Source organism: Eretmochelys imbricata, chromosome 7 (assembly GCF_965152235.1).
Source record: "Eretmochelys imbricata isolate rEreImb1 chromosome 7, rEreImb1.hap1, whole genome shotgun sequence".
In the NCBI taxonomy this organism is placed as follows: domain Eukaryota; kingdom Metazoa; phylum Chordata; order Testudines; family Cheloniidae; genus Eretmochelys; species Eretmochelys imbricata.
This window is the reverse complement of record NC_135578.1, coordinates 24802470-24828018: the sequence shown is the minus strand read 5'-3', so window position 1 is coordinate 24828018 and position 25549 is coordinate 24802470. Positions and strand designations below refer to the sequence as shown.

At 42.6% G+C, this 25549-nt stretch overlaps 1 protein-coding gene across 3 annotated transcripts in view; it reads left to right on the top strand.

Annotated features, from left to right (window-relative positions):
* Positions 1-7255: 7255 nt before the first annotated feature.
* Positions 7256-25549, top strand: part of FLNB (filamin B) — a 112869-nt gene continuing 94575 nt past the window's right edge. For 2 of the 3 annotated variants that reach the window (XM_077820997.1, XM_077820995.1), the window contains exon 1: positions 7260-7598. In XM_077820997.1, the coding sequence (XP_077677123.1) occupies positions 7307-7598 (292 nt within the window). In that variant the 5' untranslated portion in view covers positions 7260-7306. Of the gene's footprint in view, positions 7599-25549 lie in introns of all 3 variants that reach the window. The other variant, XM_077820994.1, reaches the window with a different exon arrangement.

The following is a 25549-nucleotide window of genomic DNA, read 5'->3' as shown; positions in this document are numbered from 1 at the left end:
TGAGAATGTAAGCAATTTCTCAGTAACTGTGCTGTGGCACGTTTGTATTGTTATGTCTGATTTTATAAGCAAATAATTTTTAAGTGAGGTGAGACTTGGGGTACGCAAGACAAATCAGACTCCTGAAAGGGGTACACTAGTCTGGAAAGGTTGAGATCCACAGCTCTACTACACGGAGGTATGAAACCCTCATGGTATGTTGTGTTTGAAAGAATATTGTTGGCTTTTCACAGCATATTGCTACTGAGAGGAGATACACCCTAGTTAAAGAATGTATGTACCGAGCCATATCACATGTACTCCTATTCAGACTAGTTAATCACTCCCTATATGAGTTAATACTAGAGAGATCTTTTACATTTACATTTTCTGCCTGTGATGTGATATACAAAGAATAGCGGGCAAGTGGTATTGCAACCGTGTCAAAAAACAGAGAGCAATCTTTCCACCAACTGAAACAAAGTCCACTATATTTAGCTATAGTGACACCCACTTTCCCAAAACTCTGCATATGATCAGTTAACGTTTGATATTTTCATTCTTTCCTCTCCTAAAATCAAGGCAATCAGTTACTATTGAATGCAAAAAAGTTTTGTAATGAAAGTATGCACTGTATCCAAGATGTCTGGGATCTATTTCATAAGCAATATATGATTCTGAGTGATCCAAGAACACAATCACATGAAACTATGATAAAGTTGGTTATTATGAAGCAAAACTTAGACTGCATTAGTCACCCACAATCATGTGCTTTCAGTTTAATAATATCAATGAATGCTAGCAACAGTGTCTTTTCCACACCCTCCCTCTGATGGAAATGAAGTTTAAAAAGACCACTCCTTAAAGAAACAAGGAGAGTTGAGAGCTGCTTTCCCTATCCCTTAAACTAGTCTTCAGAAAAAACAAGCACAAGTATGTAACATAAAGTCCTTTTGCTGAGTTCTAGTTGGACAATTCTTTCTAGAAGGCATATGCCTTGTAATTTGGCGGTAATTTAAGGGATTCTGTGGGGGATGGAAGACTATATACAGCACTCTTTGCATGATACCTCAATCCCTAATTTGACCCCAATACTAATCAACACATATCTCCAAGATGTAATTTTCAGCTAGAACTCTTAAGTAGCACTTCATTTTAGTAGCTTAATGCTTTTGTCATGAGTGAGAACTAGGGATTCAGAAGCAAGTTGTACTCCCGTAGTTTGGGGTGTGAAGCATTATTTCCATTTTGTCTGATTTGGATTTGAAAGAGGATTTTCTAAAGGATAAAGTAGAATATCATTGGCTTTTCCCAGCATATTGCTACTGAGAGGAGATACATTCTTGCACTAGAGAGATCTTTTACATTTACATTTTCTTTCTGTGATGAGATATACAAAGAAATAGCAGAAATACGTTCCTCTACATATACACAGAAAAGAAATACGTTCCTCTACATATACACAGAGCTCCAGCAGGAGAGACAGAACTCAGATCCTCCTGCTCCAAGAATCCATCCTCTTCCAAAGGAGCCAAGAGAAAATGTCAGTTAATGAATAGCAGTACAGGTTCTCTGACATACATTTCAGCACTTCTGATTCCATCAACCAGATGGCAATGGCATAGGTATTAGCCAGCTCAGTACAGTATTAACATTTAAGGACACTTTGTTTCTGTGACATGTTTAGCACCAAGCTATGTATATCATATATAATTTGTGATGAGGCTATTTTCTATCAGTGGAACTTTAGGCAAAACTCCCACAAAGGTCACGGGGGTCAGACCCATTGTCAAGACTGGCAGACCCAAAGTTTCTTGTACCTTTTTGGTTTTGTAATTCCTAGTTGCAAAGTAATTCCATGTCAGTCTGAATACTGGTATGTCACATTTTATTTCAAAACATAATTCAGTGTTGTTTTTTTACACATAAATTAAATGTCAGTAGCCCAGAATTATAATACATTACATTTCATGTGTTGTTATAGCACCTCTGATCCAAAATACTCTGAGCAGTCCCATAATAACAAACCAATGTGTATACTGCAACAGAAGAACACTGTTTTTAAAATAAAGGAGCACATTTCATTTTCAGGCTTTCATTGAACTATTATAAACAAACAGTGATAAAAAATTATGGAAAAAAACTACTGAAGGAGAAAATAATAGTGATGAAGTTCTCCCCTCTACATAGATGTGTAATTGTGCAATAGAAGGGCTGGTGAGGAAACATCGTAACTCAATAATTGCCAAGTAGAACAAATAAACGAAACAGGATCTACTCTTGACTATTGTGTTGCAATATTTATGTGTATATGTATATAGTCATATAAACACACATTTACTAGTACAAATATATAGGTAAGGTATTTCTTCAATGCAAACATTAATATACTTGCAATAATATAGAGGATAGAGGATAGAGAAGTAAGGGAAAGATGTATAAAATGCAAAACAGTTTTAATTAAAATCCCCTGTTTGCACATGCTCAAAATGTTATGGAACACTCATCTTTTGGGTTGACATTTTCTGTGCTAAAGGTGAACTTTTTTGGAAAGTTTGAGCAAAATCCCTTTCACAATTTTTAAGTTACAGAAGAATGAAAAATATAACATTTTTTTCCATTGTAACTTTTGACACCATACTTTTTTGAGCAGGACTACAGCAAAAACTGCTGAAGTTAAAATGTTATAAACAATTGATAAATCCTGCTGTTGAAAGGGTTGCTATATGGCAAAGGGAAAACCTCCCCCAACCTGTGCTAAGGTCGATACACAATTAGGAATACAAATCATACGATGAGGTGCAGAGTAGCCTTTGAAACAGGCCCACCTCATAGCTTCTATCACATATTGTTCTGTGCTATACCAACTTGTGCCCATGGCACATGGGTAACATGGGCATGCAAACTACCGTTTGGCATAGTTCTCCCACTGTTTAGTTTTTCACTTAAAACACGAAGGCCCAGAGCCTCAAAGGCATTTAGGTGTTTAACTCCCATTGATTTCAGTGGGAATTAGGCATCTGCATAGCTCAGAGGAGCTGGGCCTAAGTAAATATTAGGCTAGAGCTGAACATTCTTACTCAGTGCTTAGTCAGTGTTTGAGCCAATCATATTTTTTAAAAAAAGGAAATAGGTGGTAGACCATAAAATATGACTCATTGAGCTCAGTTCATTTTAATTTTTGTTACATATTGATTACCTGTTATCTAGATCTGTTTTAAACTGTTTGCTACTCTCTTACCAAAAAGAATTGGGTTCAAATATTAGTTAATATCACTTTTATCTTTGCTTTGGGTGGTCTAATTCTATTTCCTAGCAGATATGTTTACATCAGAGAAATGATATTGTTTGAAAAAAACCTTTAGATTTCTCTATAGATAATCCAGAATACCCTTGCACTTCATTATAATAAAGGTCTTGTCATTAAAAAACTTTTAAAGAAATAATTGAGAATTGGTAAATAATTTAATAATTGGTATTTAATTGGTATTTAATTTTATGTCCAGAAGGCAGGACAGTTTTATAAAATTATATTTATGATGTTTTAATAGATTTGTCTCCTATGACACATTCTAGCATCTTCAAAGTCAGAGTCATGTAACAGGTATGAGTTTGTGTTTTAAAGAAAATAGTGTGTTGATATACTTATAAAACATATTAACAATGGGCCCGATGCTGCAAACACGTACAGATGTACTCAATTTGAAATCAGTGGAACTACTACTGTTAGTAAAGTTGAGTACATGTGTATATATTTGCAGGATCAGGGCTGTTCTTATCAAACTACTATACTTGGTAGATAAGGGTTTTTAATTAGGGGAGAAGGCTTATATAGAAAGCTGACTATACCCTTTAATGTCACATATTTGCAGTGAAAAATACCACTAAACCGGGGGAAATTATGATGTGACAACTCCAAATAAGGTAGTCCTATTGATTCTTTATTGTCATCAAATGAGTCAGAAACAAATCACAAGTTGTACTTTTGTGGAAGGGAGTGGTACGCCAATACATTAGTCAGAATAAATGGGTGAGAGCTCAAGCCCCGTTTGGTGTTTCTAAAAACACAGTGTTATCGTAGATGTCCTTTTAACAATTATTAATATTAGTAGTTGTCTGGTAGCACCTAGAAGTAACAAATGAAGATCAGGCCTCCATTGTGCTAAGCACTGTATAATCACATAGTAGGACACAGTCCCTCTTGTAAAGAGTTTACAGTTCAGATAGATAAGATAGACCAAGAGGCTAGGGAGGAAGAAAGTACCATCAATTATCATCATATCCATTTTACATATGGAGAAACTGAGATACAAGGAAAGGAGTACTTGTGGCACCTTAGAGACTAACCAATTTATTTGAGCATAAGCTTTCGTGAGCTACAGCTCACTTCATCAGATGCATTCAGGGGATCCACTGAATGCATCCGATGAAGTGAGCTGTAGCTCACGAAAGCTTATGCTCAAATAAATTTGTTAGTCTCTAAGGTGCCACAAGTACTCCTTTTCTTTTTGCGAATACAGACTAACATGGCCGCTACTCTGAAACCTGAGATATAAGGGTATGTCTACCCTGCAGTTGAACACCTGTGACTGACCCATGTCAGCTAACTCAGGCTTGGGCTGTGGGACTATAAAACTGCAGTGTAGACATCCAGGGTCAACAGACTCAGACGTCTACACTGCAGGTTTATAGCCCCATAGCCAGAGCCCCATGAGTCTGAGTCAGCTGACACAAGGCAGCCACGTGTGTTTAAGTGCTGTGTAGACATACCCCTTGTGACATTAAGGCCCCGAGCCTGCTTAGCTTTAACTAAACTACATGAACAGTCTCATTGACGTAAACACCAGTGCGTGTTTGCGAGATTAGGGCCTACATGACTCGTCCATGATCACACAGGAAGTCTGTGGCAGATGCAGGAATTGAAAGTTGGTCTTTTGAGTCCCACCCTTGTGTATTAAACCACAAAACCATCTGCCCTGTCTGCCAGGCTTTTAATATGCCACTTAAAAATGTATGGTATTTACACATTTTTTTCTTTATGGGGATTAGATTTGGTTTTATCCAGTTTGAATATTTATATTAAGGTTGAGAGTTTGTTTATTAGGGTTTGAAATTTGCCTATTGGGGAAGGAATTCATGATCTGATTCAGGATTAGTTATAGGGATTTCACAAATTAAGGTTTCAATCATTATTTCTGAATGTACTGAGTATTACTGACACTGGAGGTGTAAAGTTATTTATTAATGATTATTTTTATTACAGTAGCTCTGGGAGGTCCCAGCTGAGATCGGGACCCCACTATGCTACACGGTGTAAAAACATAATAAAGGAGCCGGTCCCTGCCCCAAGTTAGAACTCCTATTCTTTAAATAGCACCATTGGGGTACATAGCATTTTACAGACATATAAGAAAACAAATCTCAGCTCCAAAGAGTTTAAATTTGGAGGCCTTGTCTGCATTGGGGATTTGCCTAGATGACCACCAGTGGCGGCCAGCCCTAGTATGGCTGCAATGCTACAAAACGCTATTGTGGACAGCTAAAGCCTCTATTTTGATCTGCGGAGCTTACCCATGCTTGAAACTGGAGTAAACCGCATTATTGCAAATGATGGTTTGCAGCACTTAAACCTGTCTACACTAGGGGTTTTGCAAAGGCACAGCTATATGAGGGATGGCCGCCAAAGGCTGAAATTGTGGCAAATCCTCAGTGTGCATGATTTGGAATCCGCATCCTGCATCTTGTTCTGTGCAGCTGGACATGTGCACCCACATGCACGGAGCTCATTGCAGAATCAGTTCTATAAGCTATTGTTGCTGTTATGAGCACTGACACTCCCTTAAAAATAATGAAACAGCAATTGGGATGTACACAAAGGTATTGTACTCCTTACATTACATCTACTGGATTTTAATGGCGAGGTTATTTTACCACGTTTTATAACAAAGAATGTCACTGTTTTTAAGAATATAAGACAAGTAATCAAAACTTGCACCTATATGCTACTTTGTTTTTATTTACTGCTTCTCATGCAAAGATCACCAAGCACTTTACAAACATCAAAAGCTCATCTACACACTGTGCTTGTACCAATTTAACAGTCTTTATTTGGTTTACACCAGCATAAGTGCATCCACAGTATTAGACGGTTACACTGAAAAAATCTGGTACAAATACCACATGTAGACCAGCCCTAACAAATGAAGGCCAACAACACTCCCGGGATGTACAGCACTGTTATCCTCATTTAATGCATGGGGAAACTGAGGAATAGAATGGGTAAGTCCCCAGGGGTCTTAACCACATGGGCCTCCACGCCAATCTTGGCCCTGTATAACTGTATATCAAAGTTTCAGAGTAACAGCCGTGTTAGTCTGTATTCGCAAAAACAAAAGGAGGACTTGTGGCACCTTAGAGACTAACCAATGTATTTGAGCATAAGCTTTCCTGAGCTACAGCTCACTTCATTGGATTAGTCTCTAAGGTGCCACAAGTACTCCTTTTCTTTTTGCGTATATCAAAGTGTTTGCAAGCTATCCCCACTAGTTTAGCTACACACCCAACCTTTTCCCACGCCTCTTTAGATCACAAAATCCTGCACCACCCCTGGAGGGGCTGAGTTTATAGAACAATGCAGTAAAGTAATAATGCAAAGTGAGGGCGTTTCCCTCCTCGCTAGTTAGGAGATTTGGCACCAGCAGGTCTCTCATCTCAGTGCTAGATGGTAACGAAGCAGCAGACGTTCTTCTCGCAGCTGAAGGGGACAAAGATCCTGCGAGGGCGAGGTAGGAGGCGTTGACGACCCCCGATTCCTAATGATATGATAAGGGGCTGCAATCACAGCTTGGGTTCTCTGACCTCGGCACAGCTGTGCTCACCTCTGGCCGCCTGCTGCTCCTCCCTCCGGGGCCCAAGCCCCGGACAGTATTTAAAGCCCGGGGAGCAGGCAGGTGCCTCAGCCAGCTCGGAGTACGTACAGGTGGGGCCTCGGTATAGGGGAGGGGGGAGCCCGGACCCTTCCTGGGGGGGATTGCTAACGCCGCTGCCCCTTTGCCCGCAGGTTTGTTGGCGGGCACTTGGCACTGAGCTCGCCGCCGCCTAGGAGGAGGGAGCGCGCCCGGGCGGAGCCTGCTCGCTCATCCCCCGGAGAGGGCGGGGCGGCCGCCCCAGCATGAGCAGCGCGCAGGCGCGGGGCCAGGGGGCTCGCGGCAGAGGCTGGAGCAGCGGCGGCAGCCCGCGGAGCCAGACCCTGCAGTTTCGGCGGCTAGAGCAGCAGCAGCAGCAGCCGCCGCCCGCGGGCCGCAGCGAGGCGGAGCAGCAGGCAGACATGCCGGTGACCGAGAAGGACCTGGCGGAGGACGCGCCCTGGAAGCGCATCCAGCAGAACACGTTCACCCGCTGGTGCAACGAGCACCTCCGCTGCGTGAACAAGCGCATCGGCAACCTGCAGAGCGACCTGAGCGACGGGCTGCGGCTCATCGCGCTGCTGGAGGTGCTGAGCCAGAAGCGCATGTACCGCAAGTACCACCAGCGCCCCACCTTCCGCCAGATGCAGCTGGAGAACGTCTCGGTGGCGCTCGAGTTCCTGGAGCGGGAGAGCATCAAGCTGGTCTCCATCGGTGAGTCCGGCCGGCCGGGGGAGGGAGCCCTCCCCCGGGACAGGCGCGCGCGCCCCGGCGTGGCGAGGCAGCAAGCCGGGCGACCGCGGGCTGGGACGGCGGGTCGGCCAGGGGGCTCGCCCACCCCGGGCGTGGGGTGTGTCGCTCGCCCTAGCCGGGCGGCCCCGCACCTCTGCGGCGGCTGGCGCGGCTCTCGGGCCGCTCGCTGGCTCCTGCTGCGGGCTAGGGCCGTGGCGCTCACGGCCAGCAGAGGCCAGGGCGGTCGTGTGACCGCCGGGCTGTGTCCGCCCCCCGGCCACTGACCCTCGACCAGGCTCCCGCTGCCCGCAGGAGCCTGCACTGCTCCCCGGCGGGGGTGGGGAAGGGCGCTGGACGCGCCCTCCTTCCTGGGCTGCCCGGTGTTGGAGGTGACCCTGGGCAGGGGAAGGGCTCCCTCTGGGTCGGGAGCCCGCGCTGGGGTGTGGTGGAGCCTGTCCCCAATGGCTGGGCGGGCCCCCAAGGGGGAGCCGAGCTGACACTCCCAAGGCAGGTGTGTGGGGCTCGGCTGGTGGTTGCCAAACCAGCTCATCTGGCTGCTTTTTCCTAGTGCTGACTAGAGGCAGCTACCAAGGCAGGGGGCCTTTACCAGGGTCTCTAACAAATCTGTGCTGTGGCTCTTGGTGTGGGGGAGTTCTGGCTAAATCCCAGGGTGCTCTGGCACAGTTGTGCTGCCTTATGTGACTCCATGAGATTTAAACCCCAACTTTGCCTACCCTAAGGGCTCCGGCCTGGCCAGAGGATGGCTAGGCCTATTCCTACCCATAGGGAAAGTGAAGACTGTCTGCCTTCTTCAGGAAGACAGGATTTGCTGTGCTGCATCTGTCCCTGCAGATAGAGGCGCTCTCTCAGCTGCTGTGATTTGAGTGCTTTGCGGGGGTTATGCTGTTAATGAAGGTCCCACTGCTGATTCCATTGAAAACAAGCTAAGGCCATCACTGATCTTTCATTTGCTTGCTATAGACAGTATTAACTGGCAAAACTACAGAGCAGACCTCTGGCCATTTTGAAGTGAAGGCAAATGCTAGCAAAGGAACAGCTAGCTGTTCTTGGGTTGGGACTATAGTTTGGATGGTATGCTCACCTCTAACAAAGGGTGCCTGGATAGGCAGTGTTGCTCAAGACTTGGGGTTGTGTGGCCTTAACACTAAGGTGTTATATTGAACAGCCTCGGAAATACTCCCCCCTCATCTCAAGGACTTGATGGAGGCTCCAGATGCCAAAGTTGATTAGGCCTTAGCCAGTGATCACTCTCCAGATGACATGGTTGTGGGCATGGAGTGCCTAATGGTTTCCTTGCAGCTCAACACAAGAGTGGCCATATGGGGTCAGACCAGTGGTCCATCTAGCCCAGTGTGCCGTCTTCCATCCGTGGCCAATATCGGGTGCTTCAGAGGGAATGGCGGGGGGGGGAGAGCAATCAAGTGATCCATCCCCTGTCATCCACTATCTGCTTCTGGCAATCTGAGGCTAGGGACTTCCAGAGCATGGGGTTGCATCCCTGACCGTCTTGGCTAATAGCCATTGATGGACCTATCCTTCATGAAATTATCTGATTTGTTTTGAATGGTTATAGTTTTTGGTCTTCACAACATCCCCTGGCAAGGAGTTCCAAAAGTTGACTATGTGGAGAAGTACTTCCTTCTGTGTTAAACTTTCTGCTTATTTATTTAATTGGGTGACTCCTGGTTCTTGTTAGTGAAGGCGTAAATAACACTGCCTTATTTAAGTTCTCCACACCGTTCATGGTTTAATAGACCTCTTCCTATCCCCTCTCTCTTTCTCCAAACTGAAGTCCAATTTTTTTAAATTTTTCCTGATATGGAATCTGTTCCATACCCTAAAGCATTTTTATTGCCCTTCTCTGTACCTCTTCCAATTCTAATCTTTTTTGAGGTGGGGTGACCAGAACATGGGATATGTAGCATTCAGGATGTGAACATAAATGGGTTTATGTGGTGGCACTATTTTCTCTGTCCCTTTCCTAACATTGTTAGCTTTTTTGACTACACATTGAGCATACATTTTCAGAGACCTATCCACAGTGACGCCAAGAACTTTTCTGGGTGGTAACAGGTAACTTGGATCCAGATCATTTTGTATGTTGATATTTTCCAATATGCATTACTTTGCATTTATCAACATTGAATTTTATCTGCCATTTTATTGTCCAGACACCCAGTTTTGAGATCCATTGTAACTTTGCAGTCTGCTTTGGACTTACAAAATTACTCACTTCATTGTTTATACCTTTTTTGCAAATTGCTTATATATTCGACAATACTGGTCCCAGTACAGATATCTGGGGAACCTTGCTATTTACGTCTTCCTAGTCTGAAAAATGATCATTTATTCCTATCCTTTGTTTTGTGACTTTCAACCAGTTACTGATCCAGGAGAGGACCTTCCCTCTTATCCTATGTTTGCTTACCTGGCTTAAGAGCCTTTGAGGGACCTTGATCGTAGACTTTCTGGAAAGCCTTTGACACTAGATCTACTGGATCACCCTTGTCTGTGTATTGACTCTCAAAGAATTCTGATAGGCAAGGCATGATTTCACTTTACAAAAACTGTGGTGCTTCCCTGACAAATGGTGCTCAGCTGTGTCTGATTCTGTTCTTTATAGTTTCAATCAGTTTGCCTGGTTCTGAAATTAAGCTTACTGGCCTGTAACTGCCAGGATGACCTCTGGAGACTAGAGGGGTGGGAGTTGACCAACCAATGATCAGAAGGTTAAGTTTTATCAGCTGCTCAGCTCTTGAAAGAGAGGTCTCTTACCCTTGTGAACTAATGGGTAGAGGACTTCTGTCTGGTGGTCTGTCTGAATGGGGGCAGGGAAGAGTTTGGAAAGAGGGAAGGGCTGGAGGGGCAGGGTGAGGGAAGAAACCTTATTTGTCTCCATTAAGCCTATCCCAAAGAGAAGGGAACTCCTCTCAGTGAAGCTTATTATGAAGGAGGAATAGGTGAAAGTTGCTGTGGTTGACCACTCCCCTCATTATAGACCTTAATCTTCTGAAATCCATAGTAGTTCTTTCTGAGGGCATAGCTGGAATCTTTCAAATGTAGCATAAAGCACATTTTTCTTAAACCTCTTAGGAGCTATACTTGGTGTTTAGCTGCTGTAGAGTTAACCAGCAATGCTTGGGCAGGGTGATCCTTCACTAGGAGCAAAGGTGACTTAAATGCAAGTTCTAATGAACTAAGATCCTAAAGAAAACCACCATTTGCTTTCAGATGAATTGGTGGTTGTTAATGGCTTTGTCACATGAAAGCAACTGTCTTGTCTTCTCTAGGATTTTAACTCTGTTTTTTTCCCTAGTGAAGACAAGGTCTTGAGTCTGACAGGTCTCAAGCTCACTAAATTGACAATTTTCAGAGTAACAGCTGTGTTAGTCTGTATTCGCAAAAAGAAAAGGAGTACTTGTGGCACCTTAGACTAACCAATTTATTTGAGCATGAGCTTTCGTGAACTACAACTGATGAAGTGAGCTGTAGCTCACGAAAGCTCATGCTCAAATAAATTGGTTAGTCTCTAAGGTGCTACAAGTACTCCTTTTCTTTTTGTAAATTGACAATGTTGCTTCAAAAGTAATCAAACCAGATAATCTAAAATATCAGGCTGACACTTTATGACCAACATAAATTCCTCAACTGAACAAACTTTGGAGTCTTAATTCACTATTGTCTGGTAGTGATACTTCACTACCTTAAGTTCCAAATGAACATTGGAAAATTTCATGTTGCTAGCTATGGCATGGTAGATTAGACTTGACTTTTTTTTTTTTTTTTGAACAATGTGCTTTTTTTATTTAAAAGGCTTCATAGTTGTGCATGACTTTTATAGGAAACCTTCTTGTCAATAAGACTCAGAGTAATGAACTCCATAACAAGGAACACAATAAGACAAAGGAAAGAAAGATTAATTACATGGGAGCTAGCATACACATTTGTTGACTCTAAAAATTATACAGCTTGCTTTAATTAGCATCATACTTGAGTGACTACATTATGAAGTGCCAGTTCATGGTCTAATATGTAGATTATACTGATGAAATCTGCATAGGATCTCAATTTGTTGGCATGCAACTAAAACATAACCCTTCAAGCAAGAGTGTAATACTCTTATGAAATGGGTAACTTCCAAATGGATAACGGTTCAGGCTTAGTCACAATACACACATCTGGAAACCAGTAGTTCATATGCCTATGATACTACTGAAGATGGATTAATCTAAAAATCCCCCACCATGTTCTAGCTTCAGTGAACTGTGGGTGAAGTAGGATGAATAAGGCATCTTGCACAAGGTAAAAAATGCTTCTATACCTTTTGTCTCTTAAAGGAGCAAGAAAATCTAACTTGACTTCTAAATATCAAACTCTCCTTGCACTTACGTAGTATTTGGACTCAATGCTGTTGCTCACTGTTCTAACAGGAAAGTCCATAGAACTAAAATTGAGTGTTAAAACTGGGTTGTATAGTGCCCTTATTATAAACTACTAGACATTATAGAAAGACTCAAGTCTAATGCCTGGTTGCATTTTTAATTGGAAACATAAGTTTTTATTTGGCACCATAGCTTACTAGGTAGAGGAAATGGTTAAAGAAGCCATTAATTATTCACTCATGACTTTCTGGTAATTGTGCAAACCTAGCTGATGCTTGAACTTCACTTGTTGACAGATCATCTTTCCATCCTACTTTCCAGTGGCAGAGGGTTAAGAAACCTTACTGCAAACAGTTTATTTTGGCTACTGGCCTCCTCTAAAACTAGGCAAGCTACTTCCCTTCTGTTTTTGTAAATGTCATCCCTGTCCTATCAATATTATACCTATATTGTTTTTGCCCATAGGCGCTCCCTTGAACTATGCTAGCTTGGAGCAGTAATGTTCCAGTGAACTGACTAGTTTGCACAGGCTCAGTTTTCATGTCTCCTTACTGATGGAGCACTGTGCTGCAGCAACACAATCCATACTGCAAGGTTCTACCATGTAGAGCATCCTGTGCAGGTTACATAAAGGCCTTAAGTCCCCAGAGCTGTCAAACTGTTCTACAGCTTAATGCTCTTAACAGATGAGACAAGGCAGTATATGCACAAGTTCAGAAAATGAACTTGGACTGTGGACCCTCAATCCCTTTACCTGAACTTCATGGTCCATCCCCTTAAAGTAGTCTTCAAGCCAGACCTCACTTGTATAGAAGTGCTGCTGAACATTCTGCCCTAGCTGAAGTGAGCAACTTTGACTATACCCTCTCCTAAAGAGAAGAAAAGGCCTACTTGTGGCACCTTAGAGACTAACCAATTTGAGCATAAGCTTTTGTGAGCTGTAGATCACTTCATCAGATGCATGCTGTAGCTCACAAAAGCTTATGCTCAAATTGGTTAGTCTCTAAGGTGCCACAAGTACGCCTTTTCTTTTTGCAGATACAGACTAACATGGCTGCTACTCTGAAACCTGAAGAGAAGGACACTCCAAGCAGACATTGTGAGGTCTAAAGCAACTGAGCTGACAGAAGCATAATGTTGTCTATTCTAGAAAATTGGTAGCCAACAAACTAATACCTACTAACTGAAGTCACTTTACTTCCAATAAGTGTCAAACCTCAGACAACCTACTAGTTGCACTGAAGTGAAAACTACACTCGGGCAAATATTGGCCTTAAATTGCAAGCACAGATCTATGTAAATAGACTTCCTAAAGAACTCTAATGCTAAGATCTAAAGCACTGAGCTTGCAGAAATCAGATCAAGCTACTCAGGAAAACTACTGTGATATCTGCTACAAGCTGATCTCTGCTTGAGGATACTTTACCAAAGCTTTCTGACTAAACATTATCAGGAGGGTATCTGACATTTGTTTTCCAGACAACTCCTAAAACATGTCAGCAATTGTGTTGCTCAATATTCATTGTACCTCAGCAACACTAAGCCTGTATTGCCTTCTCAAATGCATGAGGTCACTTGTTTTGCTTAGAGTGCAATTTTGGAGTTTGGGGTGCATTCTGGTGTGTTTTGGAGGTAGAAATGAAAGCCTGTTGGAGTAGTGGTTGAGGGTGTATTGACTGGATAACTTTGATTTTATCCTAAAATCTGAGGATACAATCTGCCCAAAATATTAACTGCTACTAAATGTAGTGATGCTTACTGTGCAGATGTAAGCAATTGTGCTGGGTGCCAATTACAAAATGCTGCATAGCAGGGACAAGAAGTGAGGGATTTCATTCAAGGCTTGATGAGAGGCTGATTAGATTTAATCTATGGGACCAGAACTGCATTCAAACAAAAGCTTGAGCAAAAGTGTCTTATGGGCCAGTCTGCTGGGACTGGGTTTTTCAGTAATGACTGTAGGAAGCCTTCGCAGCACAGCAATAGATGCTGACAGAACAAGTTTAGGAGAGGAAGACTCCATAAGTGAATTCCATTTTACAGGTTACATTAAAACTGATCAACTTGGTGTCAAGTTGCCAGGATTAGTGATGGTAACCACACTAAACTGTCTAACAGACTGGAGTTTATATACTAAAACTTAGGCTTTGTCTCCCTGCTTAAAAAGGAGCCTCTATCACAGGATAAGGAACATGTATTCCCCAACCCAGTACATAATCTTACTGGAGACTTAGCTGAGAGGCATAGTTGCCTCAAAGTGTAAACTACAAGGAGGGGGCCTCCAAGATTTTACAGTGACTCTTTACTTTACTTAAGAGGGTTTTTTACAGTGAAGACACAGGCTTGGTGAAACAAAGCCAATACAATTTGGTTTTTAACACTGAAGTACTCTACAGCTACTGACATACGCAATTTGTAGCGAAAGCTTCCCATATCGCCTTGTCACCAGACTTCAACCCTAACCTGAAAGGTCCTCTAAAGTTTAAGGTGGCTTACTCTAGTGATTATCAACTTTTTAGGGCTTGAGCCATTCCCCCCAACATAGAATATACACTAAACAAGCACCCTGTGTGCCATAGTGGTGGTTGCTGTCCCACAAAACTGGCTGGGATCAGTTCTCTGCTTCCCATGTTGAGCTGCATGGAGTCACAGTACCACTCACTCCAACTGGGCTTGGCTGGCTCCCCATCATGACAAAGGGCAGCTGGACCAAACACAAGCAGCACTGTGACCCTGTGCAGCACCTGGAGCAGGCAGCTGAGCCCAACCAGCCCCATTGGACCAGAACTGCAGGAGCTACTGCTGCAGGATTAGTGAGGGGCAGGACCCTTTGAAACACTTCAGTGACCCAATTTTAGGGGTCACCCCATGGGTTGAGAAACCCTGGCTTAGTCTGTCCATGTAATCCTCTCCCTTGGGCAACAAGTTTCCTTCTGAAAGACAGGCTACTGTGCAATCCTTTTCCTTGTAGAAAACTCTTTCCTCACCATTAACTGACAGTCAATGGCAACCTCCATTTGCTCAGTCTTGTATGTCCACCTGGTCTGGATGCTCCTCCTCAGTTGTTTATTTCAAACTTTTATGTTTTAGGGTCTATTGCTTGTCTCTGAATTATTTTCCCATCCAAAATAGACTTCACAAAGGTATACCATAGCTGGTTCCACACCCTATGGAAACTACTCTGAAGTGCACTGCTAGCCTGGGATCAAAGGAACTCAAACAGTGGGAGGGAGAATCTCTGCTACTTGGCCCACAAATAAACTAAGCAGACACTCAAATTTGATTATTAGCTTGTGTATTTGTAGCGTTATGGAGTCTTTGTTGGCCATAACTAAGTGGCCATCCACTTGTGTTGGAGGACATGTTTGTCCCGTGCATGGAATGCTTCCCACTGTATGGTTACCCGTGACTTCTCAGTTTGTGAGGTGGTGGGTTTACAGAAGTGCTATCTATGCACTGACAACAGGGCCCTCAAATCTGAGTTGCTTTTAAGGTACTTGAACAGAACAATCAGTGGACTTGTACAATTGAACTCCAGACAGAAGACACCAGATATGGGTCAGCTAGAGTTCAGTGCTAGTAGACATAGAATAAATGTCAGTGACTATTGAATCTACAGGGTTAAACTTGCTGTACCCATGACTCCCAGTAAGATAACCAGAAAATGAAACAGATTTAAAGACTCCTCTTGGGCACAAGGAGAAGAGTAATACTTCTCAGCTTGTCTCCTGAGTGGTGTCAATCCCATTTCCTAGGGATGGGCTACAGCAAGGGTGGGAGGGGGTTAGAACTGGGACCGCAGACAAAACTGCTTATGTTCCTTTCATGGCTTCAAGCATACCCATAGCTAGCCATGCAGTAGGTAAAAGTGGGGATGAGTCCCTGCTACTTCCTATCCTCTTCCTATAAAAACTGGTTAGACTTCCATCAGGACAGAATATCTGATGGTACAAAGCCAAATGTGGGATGTTACATTATGCTATAAGTTGTTTAAAATCTTTTATGGGGGAAAAGAGCTGTCTAGATGAGCTTTGCTTACTGGATTGGAGGACTACTGTCTTCCAGTATAGAAGGAGCTGAGCTTCTCTTTCCTTCTACTTGTGACCATGGGGTTCTGGAGTGCTTTCCTGGGAGCAGTGGCCTCAGGCTGAAAGCTGTGACAAGACCATCTCTTAAAGGAGAGTTCACATTTAGGGCACCATTACTTTGTTAAGCCTGCAAATCTGAAGTGAATCAAGATACTGAAAAGTTTTCATGTACATAAAGTTTAAAGGAAACATCTTGCACCAATAGAAAATCTAGTAGCATTGAGTTGCTAGTTAAGCACCTGTTTCTTGTCACTAAGTGAACAAGGCTGTCAATTAAAACACAGTGGCTATTTAGTCATAGAAATGCTGGACTGGAAGGGACCTTGATAGATCTAGTCCAGTTCACTGCTGTGAAGCAAGACTGAATATTACCTAGATAGCCTCTGACAGGCTTGTCTAACCTGTTCTTAAACATCCAATGACATTGCCCAGCTTCCCTAGGTAATGTGTTCTCAACTACTGAAGACCAGATACATAGTAATGGACTTAAATTGCAGCAAGGGAGACTTAAGTTAGATGTTAGGAAAAACTTCCCAGCTGTAGGGGTAGCTAAACATAGGAACAACTTGTCACCCTTCTTGTAACAACCTTTTAATGTACTTGAAGACTTATGTCCCACCTCAGTCTTCTCTTCAGACTAAACAAATCCCATTCTTTTGATCTTTTCTCATAGGTCACATCTTCTAGACCTTGAATTTTTTGTTGCTCCAATATGTCCATCTTTAACAAAGTGTCCTGCCCAGAGCAGGACACAGTACTCCAGTTTTGAGGCCTGATAAATACAGTGGAAGAATTATTTGCATCTTGCTTACAATACTCCTACTAATACATCCCAGAATGTTTGCTTTTTTGCAGCACTGTTACACTCACACATTTAGTGTGATCCACTCTATTCCCCAGATCCTTTTCTGCTGTACCTTTTCTTCATAGTTAGGCAGTCATTTCCCACTTTGAATTTGTGCAATTGATTATTCCAAAACATAGTGCTTTGCATGTGATCTCAGTGAATTTTCACTTCAGTCATCTTGTAACACAGTGCTTAGACTAGGTCAGCAGGCAAGTCTTGCTTCAGCTCCTTCTCAGGTGAAGTCTAATGGTTGCCATCAACTAAGAACTTGTCTCATTTAAAACTGCAACTCTAGGATTAGTATTATGAATCAAGACTAACAGCTGTGCTAGAGTAAGTCTCTCTCAAGCCTTGCTTGTATTGCTAGGATTTAATATGGGGACTTCTATAATGTCTACACTGGGTTCCTTCACAAGCAAAAAATAGGACACTTCTCCACTCTTCCTGGCTTCTTACAAGCAAGAGCAGTTCCTCAAATCTACATACAAACCTCTTGGCATTACCCCTAGGGATTAGGATACTTGAATGGGATTTTTGCATCTGCCACATTGTCCAGAAGGATTTCTAGTGGCTGACTGGGCAATGCTGTCATAGCCTAATGGCACTCTAAATTTTGACACCAAGGTCAACTATTTAGACCTGGAGAATTGTTGCAGTTTTTCAACATCTACCCAACATGTAGGAATCTCCTCTTATAGTGCAGGAACTCTTATACAGAGAATTGGTCTCTTCTGACCACTATTTCTGATTTGACCTCTATTAGAGTAAGTGTACATATACAGTATATAATGAAGACTAACATGCTAGTTACTTAAATGCATGAATTGTTCATCTTGGCCAACTTATACATGCCAATATTGACTTCCAGTAGTCTCACATGCACAAGCACTGTCTCTAAATCTCCTAACTTGCTTTGGGAATGCAGATGTCTGCTTACTAGCAGACAAATTTTACTTGGTAAAATGTATTGTACTAAACATTGCTGAGGAGCCCTGACCCCTTTTGAACAGCCCAGCAGGTATAGACTAGTGCAAAGCTGATGCAGAGACTTTCTCACCATAACACTACCTTTGGGGATCAAACACTAATAATCCTATTGCAGGGCTCTCAGGTCTCCATGTAAATAATGTAGCAGTTGAGGAAAGATTTAAGGTACGATGCAGTCCCACTTCAGTATTGTATCAAATCCTTTTGAAGACACCAGGGGATTAAAGAATATTCCTCCTCAATCTTCTAGGGGTGGTAGAGGAAGCAAGATAATTTTCCTGTACATGCAGGATCTGAATTTGTTATGGGCAGGCTGCCTCTACAGACTTGGAGCTGCACTGCTGTAGTGCATCTGGTGAAGGCTCTTTAAGCTGATAGTTCTTCCATTGGCTTCTTTCCAGCTCCACTAGAGATTAGCTACATCACTAGGAGAAGCTCTTCCACTGATGTAGTGCTGCCTACACAGGGGGTTAAGGCTGGTATAACTGTCACTCAGGGGTATGAAAAATCACACCAAGTGACCTAGCATATAGTCTAGACCAGGGGTGGCCAGCCTGAGAAGGAGGCAGAATTTACCCATGTACATGGCCAAAGAGCCACAGTAATGTTCTCAACCTCCCACCCTCCAGCAGCCCTGCTGATCAGCACCTCCTAATCAGCTGTTTTGTGGTGTGCAGGAGGCTCAGGTGGGGGGAGGGAGGAGTAAGTGTATGGCAGGCTCAGGGAAAGGGGTGAAGTGGGGGCAGGGCCTGGGGCAGAGCCAGGGTTTGAGCAGTGAGCACCCCCAGCACACTGGAAAGTTGGCACCTATCACTCCAGCTTTGGAGTTAACTTCTGAAGAGCCACATGTGGCTCTGGAGCCACAGGTTGGCCACCACTGGTCTAGACCAGTGGCTCTCAAACGTTTTTTACTGGTGACCCCTTTCACATAGCAAGCCACTGAGCACCCCCATATAAATTAAACACCTTTTTATATATTAACACCATTATAAATGCTGGAGGCAAAGCAGGGTTTGGGGTGGAGGCTGACAGCTCGCAACACCCCATGTAATAAACTTGCAACCTGCTAAGGGGTCCTGCCCCCCAGTTTGAGAACCCCTGGTCTAGACCAAGCATAAGTATCCAACAGCTCCTGATGAGAAGGAATTGATCTCTGTATAGAGCACTAGATTAAAATTCAAACCAGGCTAGTGATGAACAGTAAATTCATGACCTGAAGTAATTGAAGAACCATTTCTTACTTACCCAAGGAACTGCAAAGCTAAAACAACTTTTGCTGCATAACTTTATGGCTCAGTGGAGGTGGTAACAGGTTGGAGTGATTAAAGCAGGAAACTGACTTGCACTCAACCTCTTTAAGAAGATTTAACTTGGTTCTACTTTTTGCTAATGGGGGTATACACTTGAGTTTGAAGTTCACCTTGCTACATTGCTCCAGGGTATAAAATTTACATCCCTGAGAGCTAGTGAAGCTGACCTAATGCCTGGTATAAACATGGCTAGGTTGATGGAAGAACTCTTCTTAACTTACACTATGGCTGCTATTAAGATGCCTGGGTTGGTGACTGGCATTGTTACATTGCACAAACAGGGCTTAGTTATCTTAGCTTAAATATGCTGGCTTCTAAACTTGTGTAATGTCCTGCATTTAATGCTTTAAGTCTAAACTATACCTAGTGACCAGAAACAGTTCTGGTCACTAGTGTCCTTCAAGATTTGAGAACCAGTAGTTCTCATTCTGACATCTAGTTTCTAATCCTAGATTGGCAGTGGAAAATTGGTTTCTCTACTTTGAATGAAGAAGCCATTAAACTTGAATAATCAGAAATGACAACTATTTATGCTAGGGCTGTCAAAGGCTGGCTTCATGGTAACACTTCAGACTGGTTCCACATGCTTAGCCAGTGACTTACACCAGCTCAGTTGGACTTTACTGCTGGGATTTTGTATATCCTGCTTGAGTGTTTTAATTTAAACAATTTTAATAGATCAAGCCTTAATACAGGTTGTCAATTCATAATTTACATTGTTCTGATATTTAAAATTATGTAAAAAATAAATGTTTAACCACCCAGAATGGCAGTCCTTAAGGAACTCTTGACAACTGAGATCCTGGTGCACATATGGGCTACAAAGGTCTCCATATAGTTATGGCACTCTCAGTGAACCATGGAGCTTCTGAGGGAAGCAGTGTAAATCTAGTTCTGTACTGAGAGCCTGTGTGACCTGAAGGTAGGTGGCAAGCTGGCTATCCCAGGTAATTAGCTCTACCTATTTCTTCACTTTCCTTTAGAAGTAGAACTAGGAAGCAAAAGCAGCTGGCTCTTAGCCCTCAGCTGCTGGGGACATGGCTTGTTCACTTATAGCAGTCAGCTCTGTCTAACAGTGGTGGTTTTTGTTGCTCCAAGGATGTTCCCAACTGCCTTTCAGCTGCATGCTGATTAGTCAAGTGCCATTTAGACCGTCTGTAGGAGCTGACCTCTACTGCTGTGTCTGTTTTTCCAGTACACAGCAGACAAGTAGAGCTCCTGTTGCCATGGGTGGATTACTTCTAAAAACCACTTCCTGTCATGCCCTTTGTCATTGAATAAACTGACTCAGTTGTGCCAAGAATGCACTGATAAGCTGCATTCCAGCATACACCTCCTGTGAACAAATAGAACAAATTCATCTAGGGCTGTAACTTTTGAGCTATATTTAGAAGCTGCTTCTAACATGTAACAGTTACACCCGATCAGTGGCCTACTATTGCGGACTGCATGTGCATGGGGTGGGGTGTTTGTGGTTTACCACAGACTGTCAGAACAGCTTCCAGCTCTCATATTGCAGTAAAAAAACCTCAAGCTGTTCTGTTGAACCTGGGTGGAGTGGGAACACTTACTATTTAACTTTCGGGCTTTTTATCTGCTATTTCTATAGCTGACAACGAAGCCACCCTCTTTGCTAATTTGTGACAAACATGTTTACACCCCATTTTTATATATACTGAGTTAGGTAGACAAGGGTTAAATTAATTACCATCTACTCAGTGATTTGAGGTTCAAATATCAATCCATCTTAAGATCTTTTGTGCCATGTATGCATGGCATGAGCACTGGCATTAGCAACTTAAATATGAAATATTTAACTTGACCAATTGGAAGCCTCAAAGTTAAGCTAAGGTAGAAGCTGACCTACTGCCAGTGAAGCTGGGACAGGATACACTGAGGGGTGTGTCTACACTGCAGATAGAACCCTGTGGTGGTCTCTGCCTGCCAACTCAGGCTAAGGGGCTATTTAATTGAGATGTAGACACTTGGGCTCAGGCTAGACCCTGTATTATGGGACCCACCCACCTCACAGGGTCCTAGAGCTCAGGCCAAACATTTTGGCCTGAGCTCAAACATTTTTCCATGCTATTAAACATCCATTTTAGCCTAAGCCCAAGTGGGCTAGCACTGATTTTTTTAATTGCAATGTAGATATACCTTGAGTGGCACAGGGTGCAGTATCTTGCTGTTTGTACTCATGTTAAGAGCCCTAGTCAGACAACTTCAGATTAACCAGAACACTCAATCAGCTGCTCTTGCTTTGTAGCCCACTCCTAAAGGGACACCTAATGCTAGTGTTTCTAAGGCTATTTTTAAAGGGCACTGTCATGCTATAAACCAGGCTCAAGCTAATCTGATAGTGATGGAAACAGGTACAAAATCAAACCAACCACTTATCTTCAGGATAAAAATCAATAACTTGACTGACTTCAAGTAACTTTTTTGGGAGAATAGGCTTGTGGGAAAGTAGCACCTAGCACACAAACTTGGTTTTGGATAGCTGGCTATCCCATAGAAAGTGGTAGAAGCCAGGGAGCTCATGAAGTTGTGCTGCCATTTGAAAAGCAGTTGACATGATCAAAACTCCCATCACCACAGCATTTCTGTACTTAGTCCTTCTCTCCCTTCTGTGCCTGATCCTAAGCCAAACTCCTCATAAATTGCAAACTCTGCTAGCTATAGACTAAACCTCTTCTAGGGAGGGGCAGTGGCAATTGCCAATCTTCATAAATATCACATCTTGCCCTTTGACCAAACCTAGAGAGATCTAAAATGGAATGCCATATTGCTGGTACTAGTAGTCTTAAGCTGGTCAAAGGATAAGCTATTTCCAACAGGAGAGTGGGTTTGTGGGGGTGGTAGGGAGAACCTGGATTTGTGCTGGAAATGGCCCAACTTGATTATCATACACATTGTAAGGAGAGTGATCACTTTAGATAAGCTATTACCAGCAGGAGAGTGGGATGTGTGGGGGAAAGAGAACCTTTTGTAGTGGTAAACACAAATTTTTTCATGGTTTGTGTCTATAAAAAGATCTGTACTCTCCACAGTATGCATCCTATGAAATGAGCTGTAGCTCACAAAAGCTTATGCTCAAATTGGTTAGTCTGTAAGGTGCCACAAGTACTCCTTTTCTTTTTGGGAAGACTCTGGAGCCCTACGTTATCTGATAATTGATGGTCTAGCCAGCTCCTCTTCTGTAACTCTGCATCATAACTGGGTGCAGAGGAAACTCCATCAAACCTGTTAAGTTGATGAAATGGAGAAATCACAGCTATAGTTGCTGTGCTGATATCTTAATGAACAGTAACTTAAAACATCATAACATGATGGCTTGAAAGTAAGCAAGGGAGTGCCAGCACAAGCCATTACTTTATGGCCTGCAGACACTTATCTCTAGAACTGGAATAGCTTGTACACATTACTTTACAGCAAAGCTTCAGGGCATCTGTTGCAATATACAAATCTGGGTATGGACCATGTCCACTTTAGCTTATAAAGATATTGACTCCTTGCTTCTTGAAGGCAGGCAGCTGCAATAAACCTATCCTCTAAATGCTTTTATAGTCTAGCCTATTCTGCTATTTGCACAGGGGAAGATACTAACTTAAATCCCCTGTTTCTGTTCACTCCCCAACCTTTAGTATATAGTAGTGGAGAAACCTGACCTTGGTGCTGTCTTAACTAGATTAGTGTTACACAGGCATTACTAAAGCTAACGACCTGCAGACATCTGCCATTCCACAGACAGGAGCACATGTGCCTCCTGAACTAGGATAGTTCTCATGAACTTTTACACTAACTCTGCTACCATGTCTTATTCACTTAGTGTGCCAAGCACACAATATGCAAGCTGAGGGAGATCCTGTTAAGACCACTGAGCAGGGTCCAGAGTTGCTTAAAAGCTACTGGCACAGACAGAGGCTTAGCACAGCAAATGAATGCCTAGGCTTTCAAGGCATTTTGGGAAGCTCATACATAAGTTTCCCTTTTCATGTGCCTCATCAGAGGGTGGTGGTGTGGTTTTTTAAGCACACTTCCCTCTCTGGCCCCACTTCCTTCTGAACTAATAATCAGTGGAATAAACTTCTCAGTTGCTACAGATTAGGTTAGACAAAGCACTTAATGCTTCAAGAGGCTGGACATATGGGTCCTTCAGAGCTTTTAGCAGAGTGTGAATGAATACAAACCATCCACCTTATCCAGTTTAAATTGTCTGGACTGTACCTTAGCTAAGCTCTTAAGTACAATAAATGCAGACCAACAAACCCTTCAGATTTGTTAAGCCTGAACAAGGAATCAACAGATGCTGCTAGTGAGCAGCCAGCCCTGCTACCATCACACTATACCAGATATGGAATAAAATGGAGGACTTTTTAAAAGGGGAGACTCCAACCTGGGTAGGTGCTCCTAAAATGGAATGATGGCCCATGATATTGGATGGGATGTCTCCATCCTACTCCTATGGCTTTTACCTCTAGAGAAGATGGCTCAGGCCACTGATCAAATCCATGCACTGACTCTGGAATCTGTCTTCTGTGATACACCTGTTGCTTGCTTCCTAGTCATGGTCTGTAGATAAGGCACAAACTGTAGCTGCTAATAAGTAATCTATGCTGAAGTTGGCTTTAGAAATTATCTGCATTGCATGTGCTCTGACAGGAAATGTGGTAAATTCAGTTCAGCAGGTCCCATAGATGGAAGGGTAAGTTGGCAGCTGGTATATTCTAGCATTTGTAAACACCTGATAGCATCTGTACAACAGAACCAACTAATGCATGATTTAACTTGCACTGGACTTTAATGCTAGTCAATTTATGCAGTTCTGGACTCATTAAATTTTTCCTAAACTTGGCAAACAGGAGTTGCTCTCAAACATTATGGGGGTTCAATGTTTCAGATGTGCTCAGTTAATAGAGCAGAAAAAAATGTCTGTCAGCCCTGCAAACTAAAGATTAACTCAGTTGCAAGTCACATTCTCTTCTTGTATGTCTCAGATTGTTGGAGGATAGGATAAACTAGCCCCTTGGTGATACCTGGCAACCCTACTACCTTAATAGAGGCTGAACAGGGTAATTAGCACTGGAACATAAAGAATTTGGTATATAAGAGGGAATAAGAACTAGCTTCCTTTTAGAAAAGGAGTACTTGTGGCACCTTAGAGACTAACCAATTTATTTGAGCATAAGCTTTCGTGAGCTACAGCTCAAGCTGTTTGAGCATGAGCTTGAGCTGTAGCTCACGAAAGCTTATGCTCAAATTGGTTAGTCTCTAAGGTGCCACAAGTACTCCTTTTCTTTTTGCAGATACAGACTAACAGGGCTGTTACTCTAAAACCAGCTTGCTTTTGTCATTATAGGTCCCACAGTGAGTTTAAACTTGAAGTTGGCAGACATGAATCAAGCAGCAGAACTGAGTTGGAAGCAGTGGTTTTTATTGTAATCTTAACATTGATTTCAGTCTTCATTGAGATGCTCATACATGCACCTGTATGCTATTTATAGCATTTAATTTAAACTTCCACAGTATTTGCTGAAAATACATTACCTGGAGTGGAGAGAAGCTTAAATTTAATTTTAATTAACCAGTTTATTACACAAATAGGCTTTAACAAGCTGTGATACTTTCAATACTAGAGCTGTAGAGAAATCACAAACTTCTGAAACTTACAATTGAACAAAGAAAGTATTCAGACTGAAACATATACCTAAGGCTAAAACAGACCACCCTGTTCATCAGCTAAAGAATATTTGCACCATATGTGGAGAGTGTCTCCACCTAGCTAAATCTGCATGGCATGTGCAGGCAACAGTGGTGTTTTGTCTGAATGCTTTCAAAAGTGTAGTCTCTTAAATTCTTTGTCAAAGTGGTGTAATCTTCACTTTTAAAGTCTTTTCCAGCATGAGATGTACAGTCAAAGCTGGAACTTGTGGACTCCAAGGAAGTAGATTTGCCTGTGCAGACCAACACTAGCCTTGTTCATTCTTATGCAATTATGTAAAATTGCTTCTCCTGGGAGAAGCATTCAAACCCTTAAACCAAATCTCCATTGATGCAGTGGTTAAATAACATGGATCCTTAGACAAATGCAAATTCCAGGGGCTAGATCTGAGTAAAACTCAGCTGAATTAAATGTATTATAAATGTGCATGACCATCCTTGAAATTCAGACTTAGTCTAGGAACACTCCTCGTATGTACACTCAATCTTTGAAGTTCTGAACCACCTTCCTTCCCTTTCATGATGAAACTTGCTGATCCAGAGCTGGATCACAAGTAATGTTAGGACCTTGACTTTC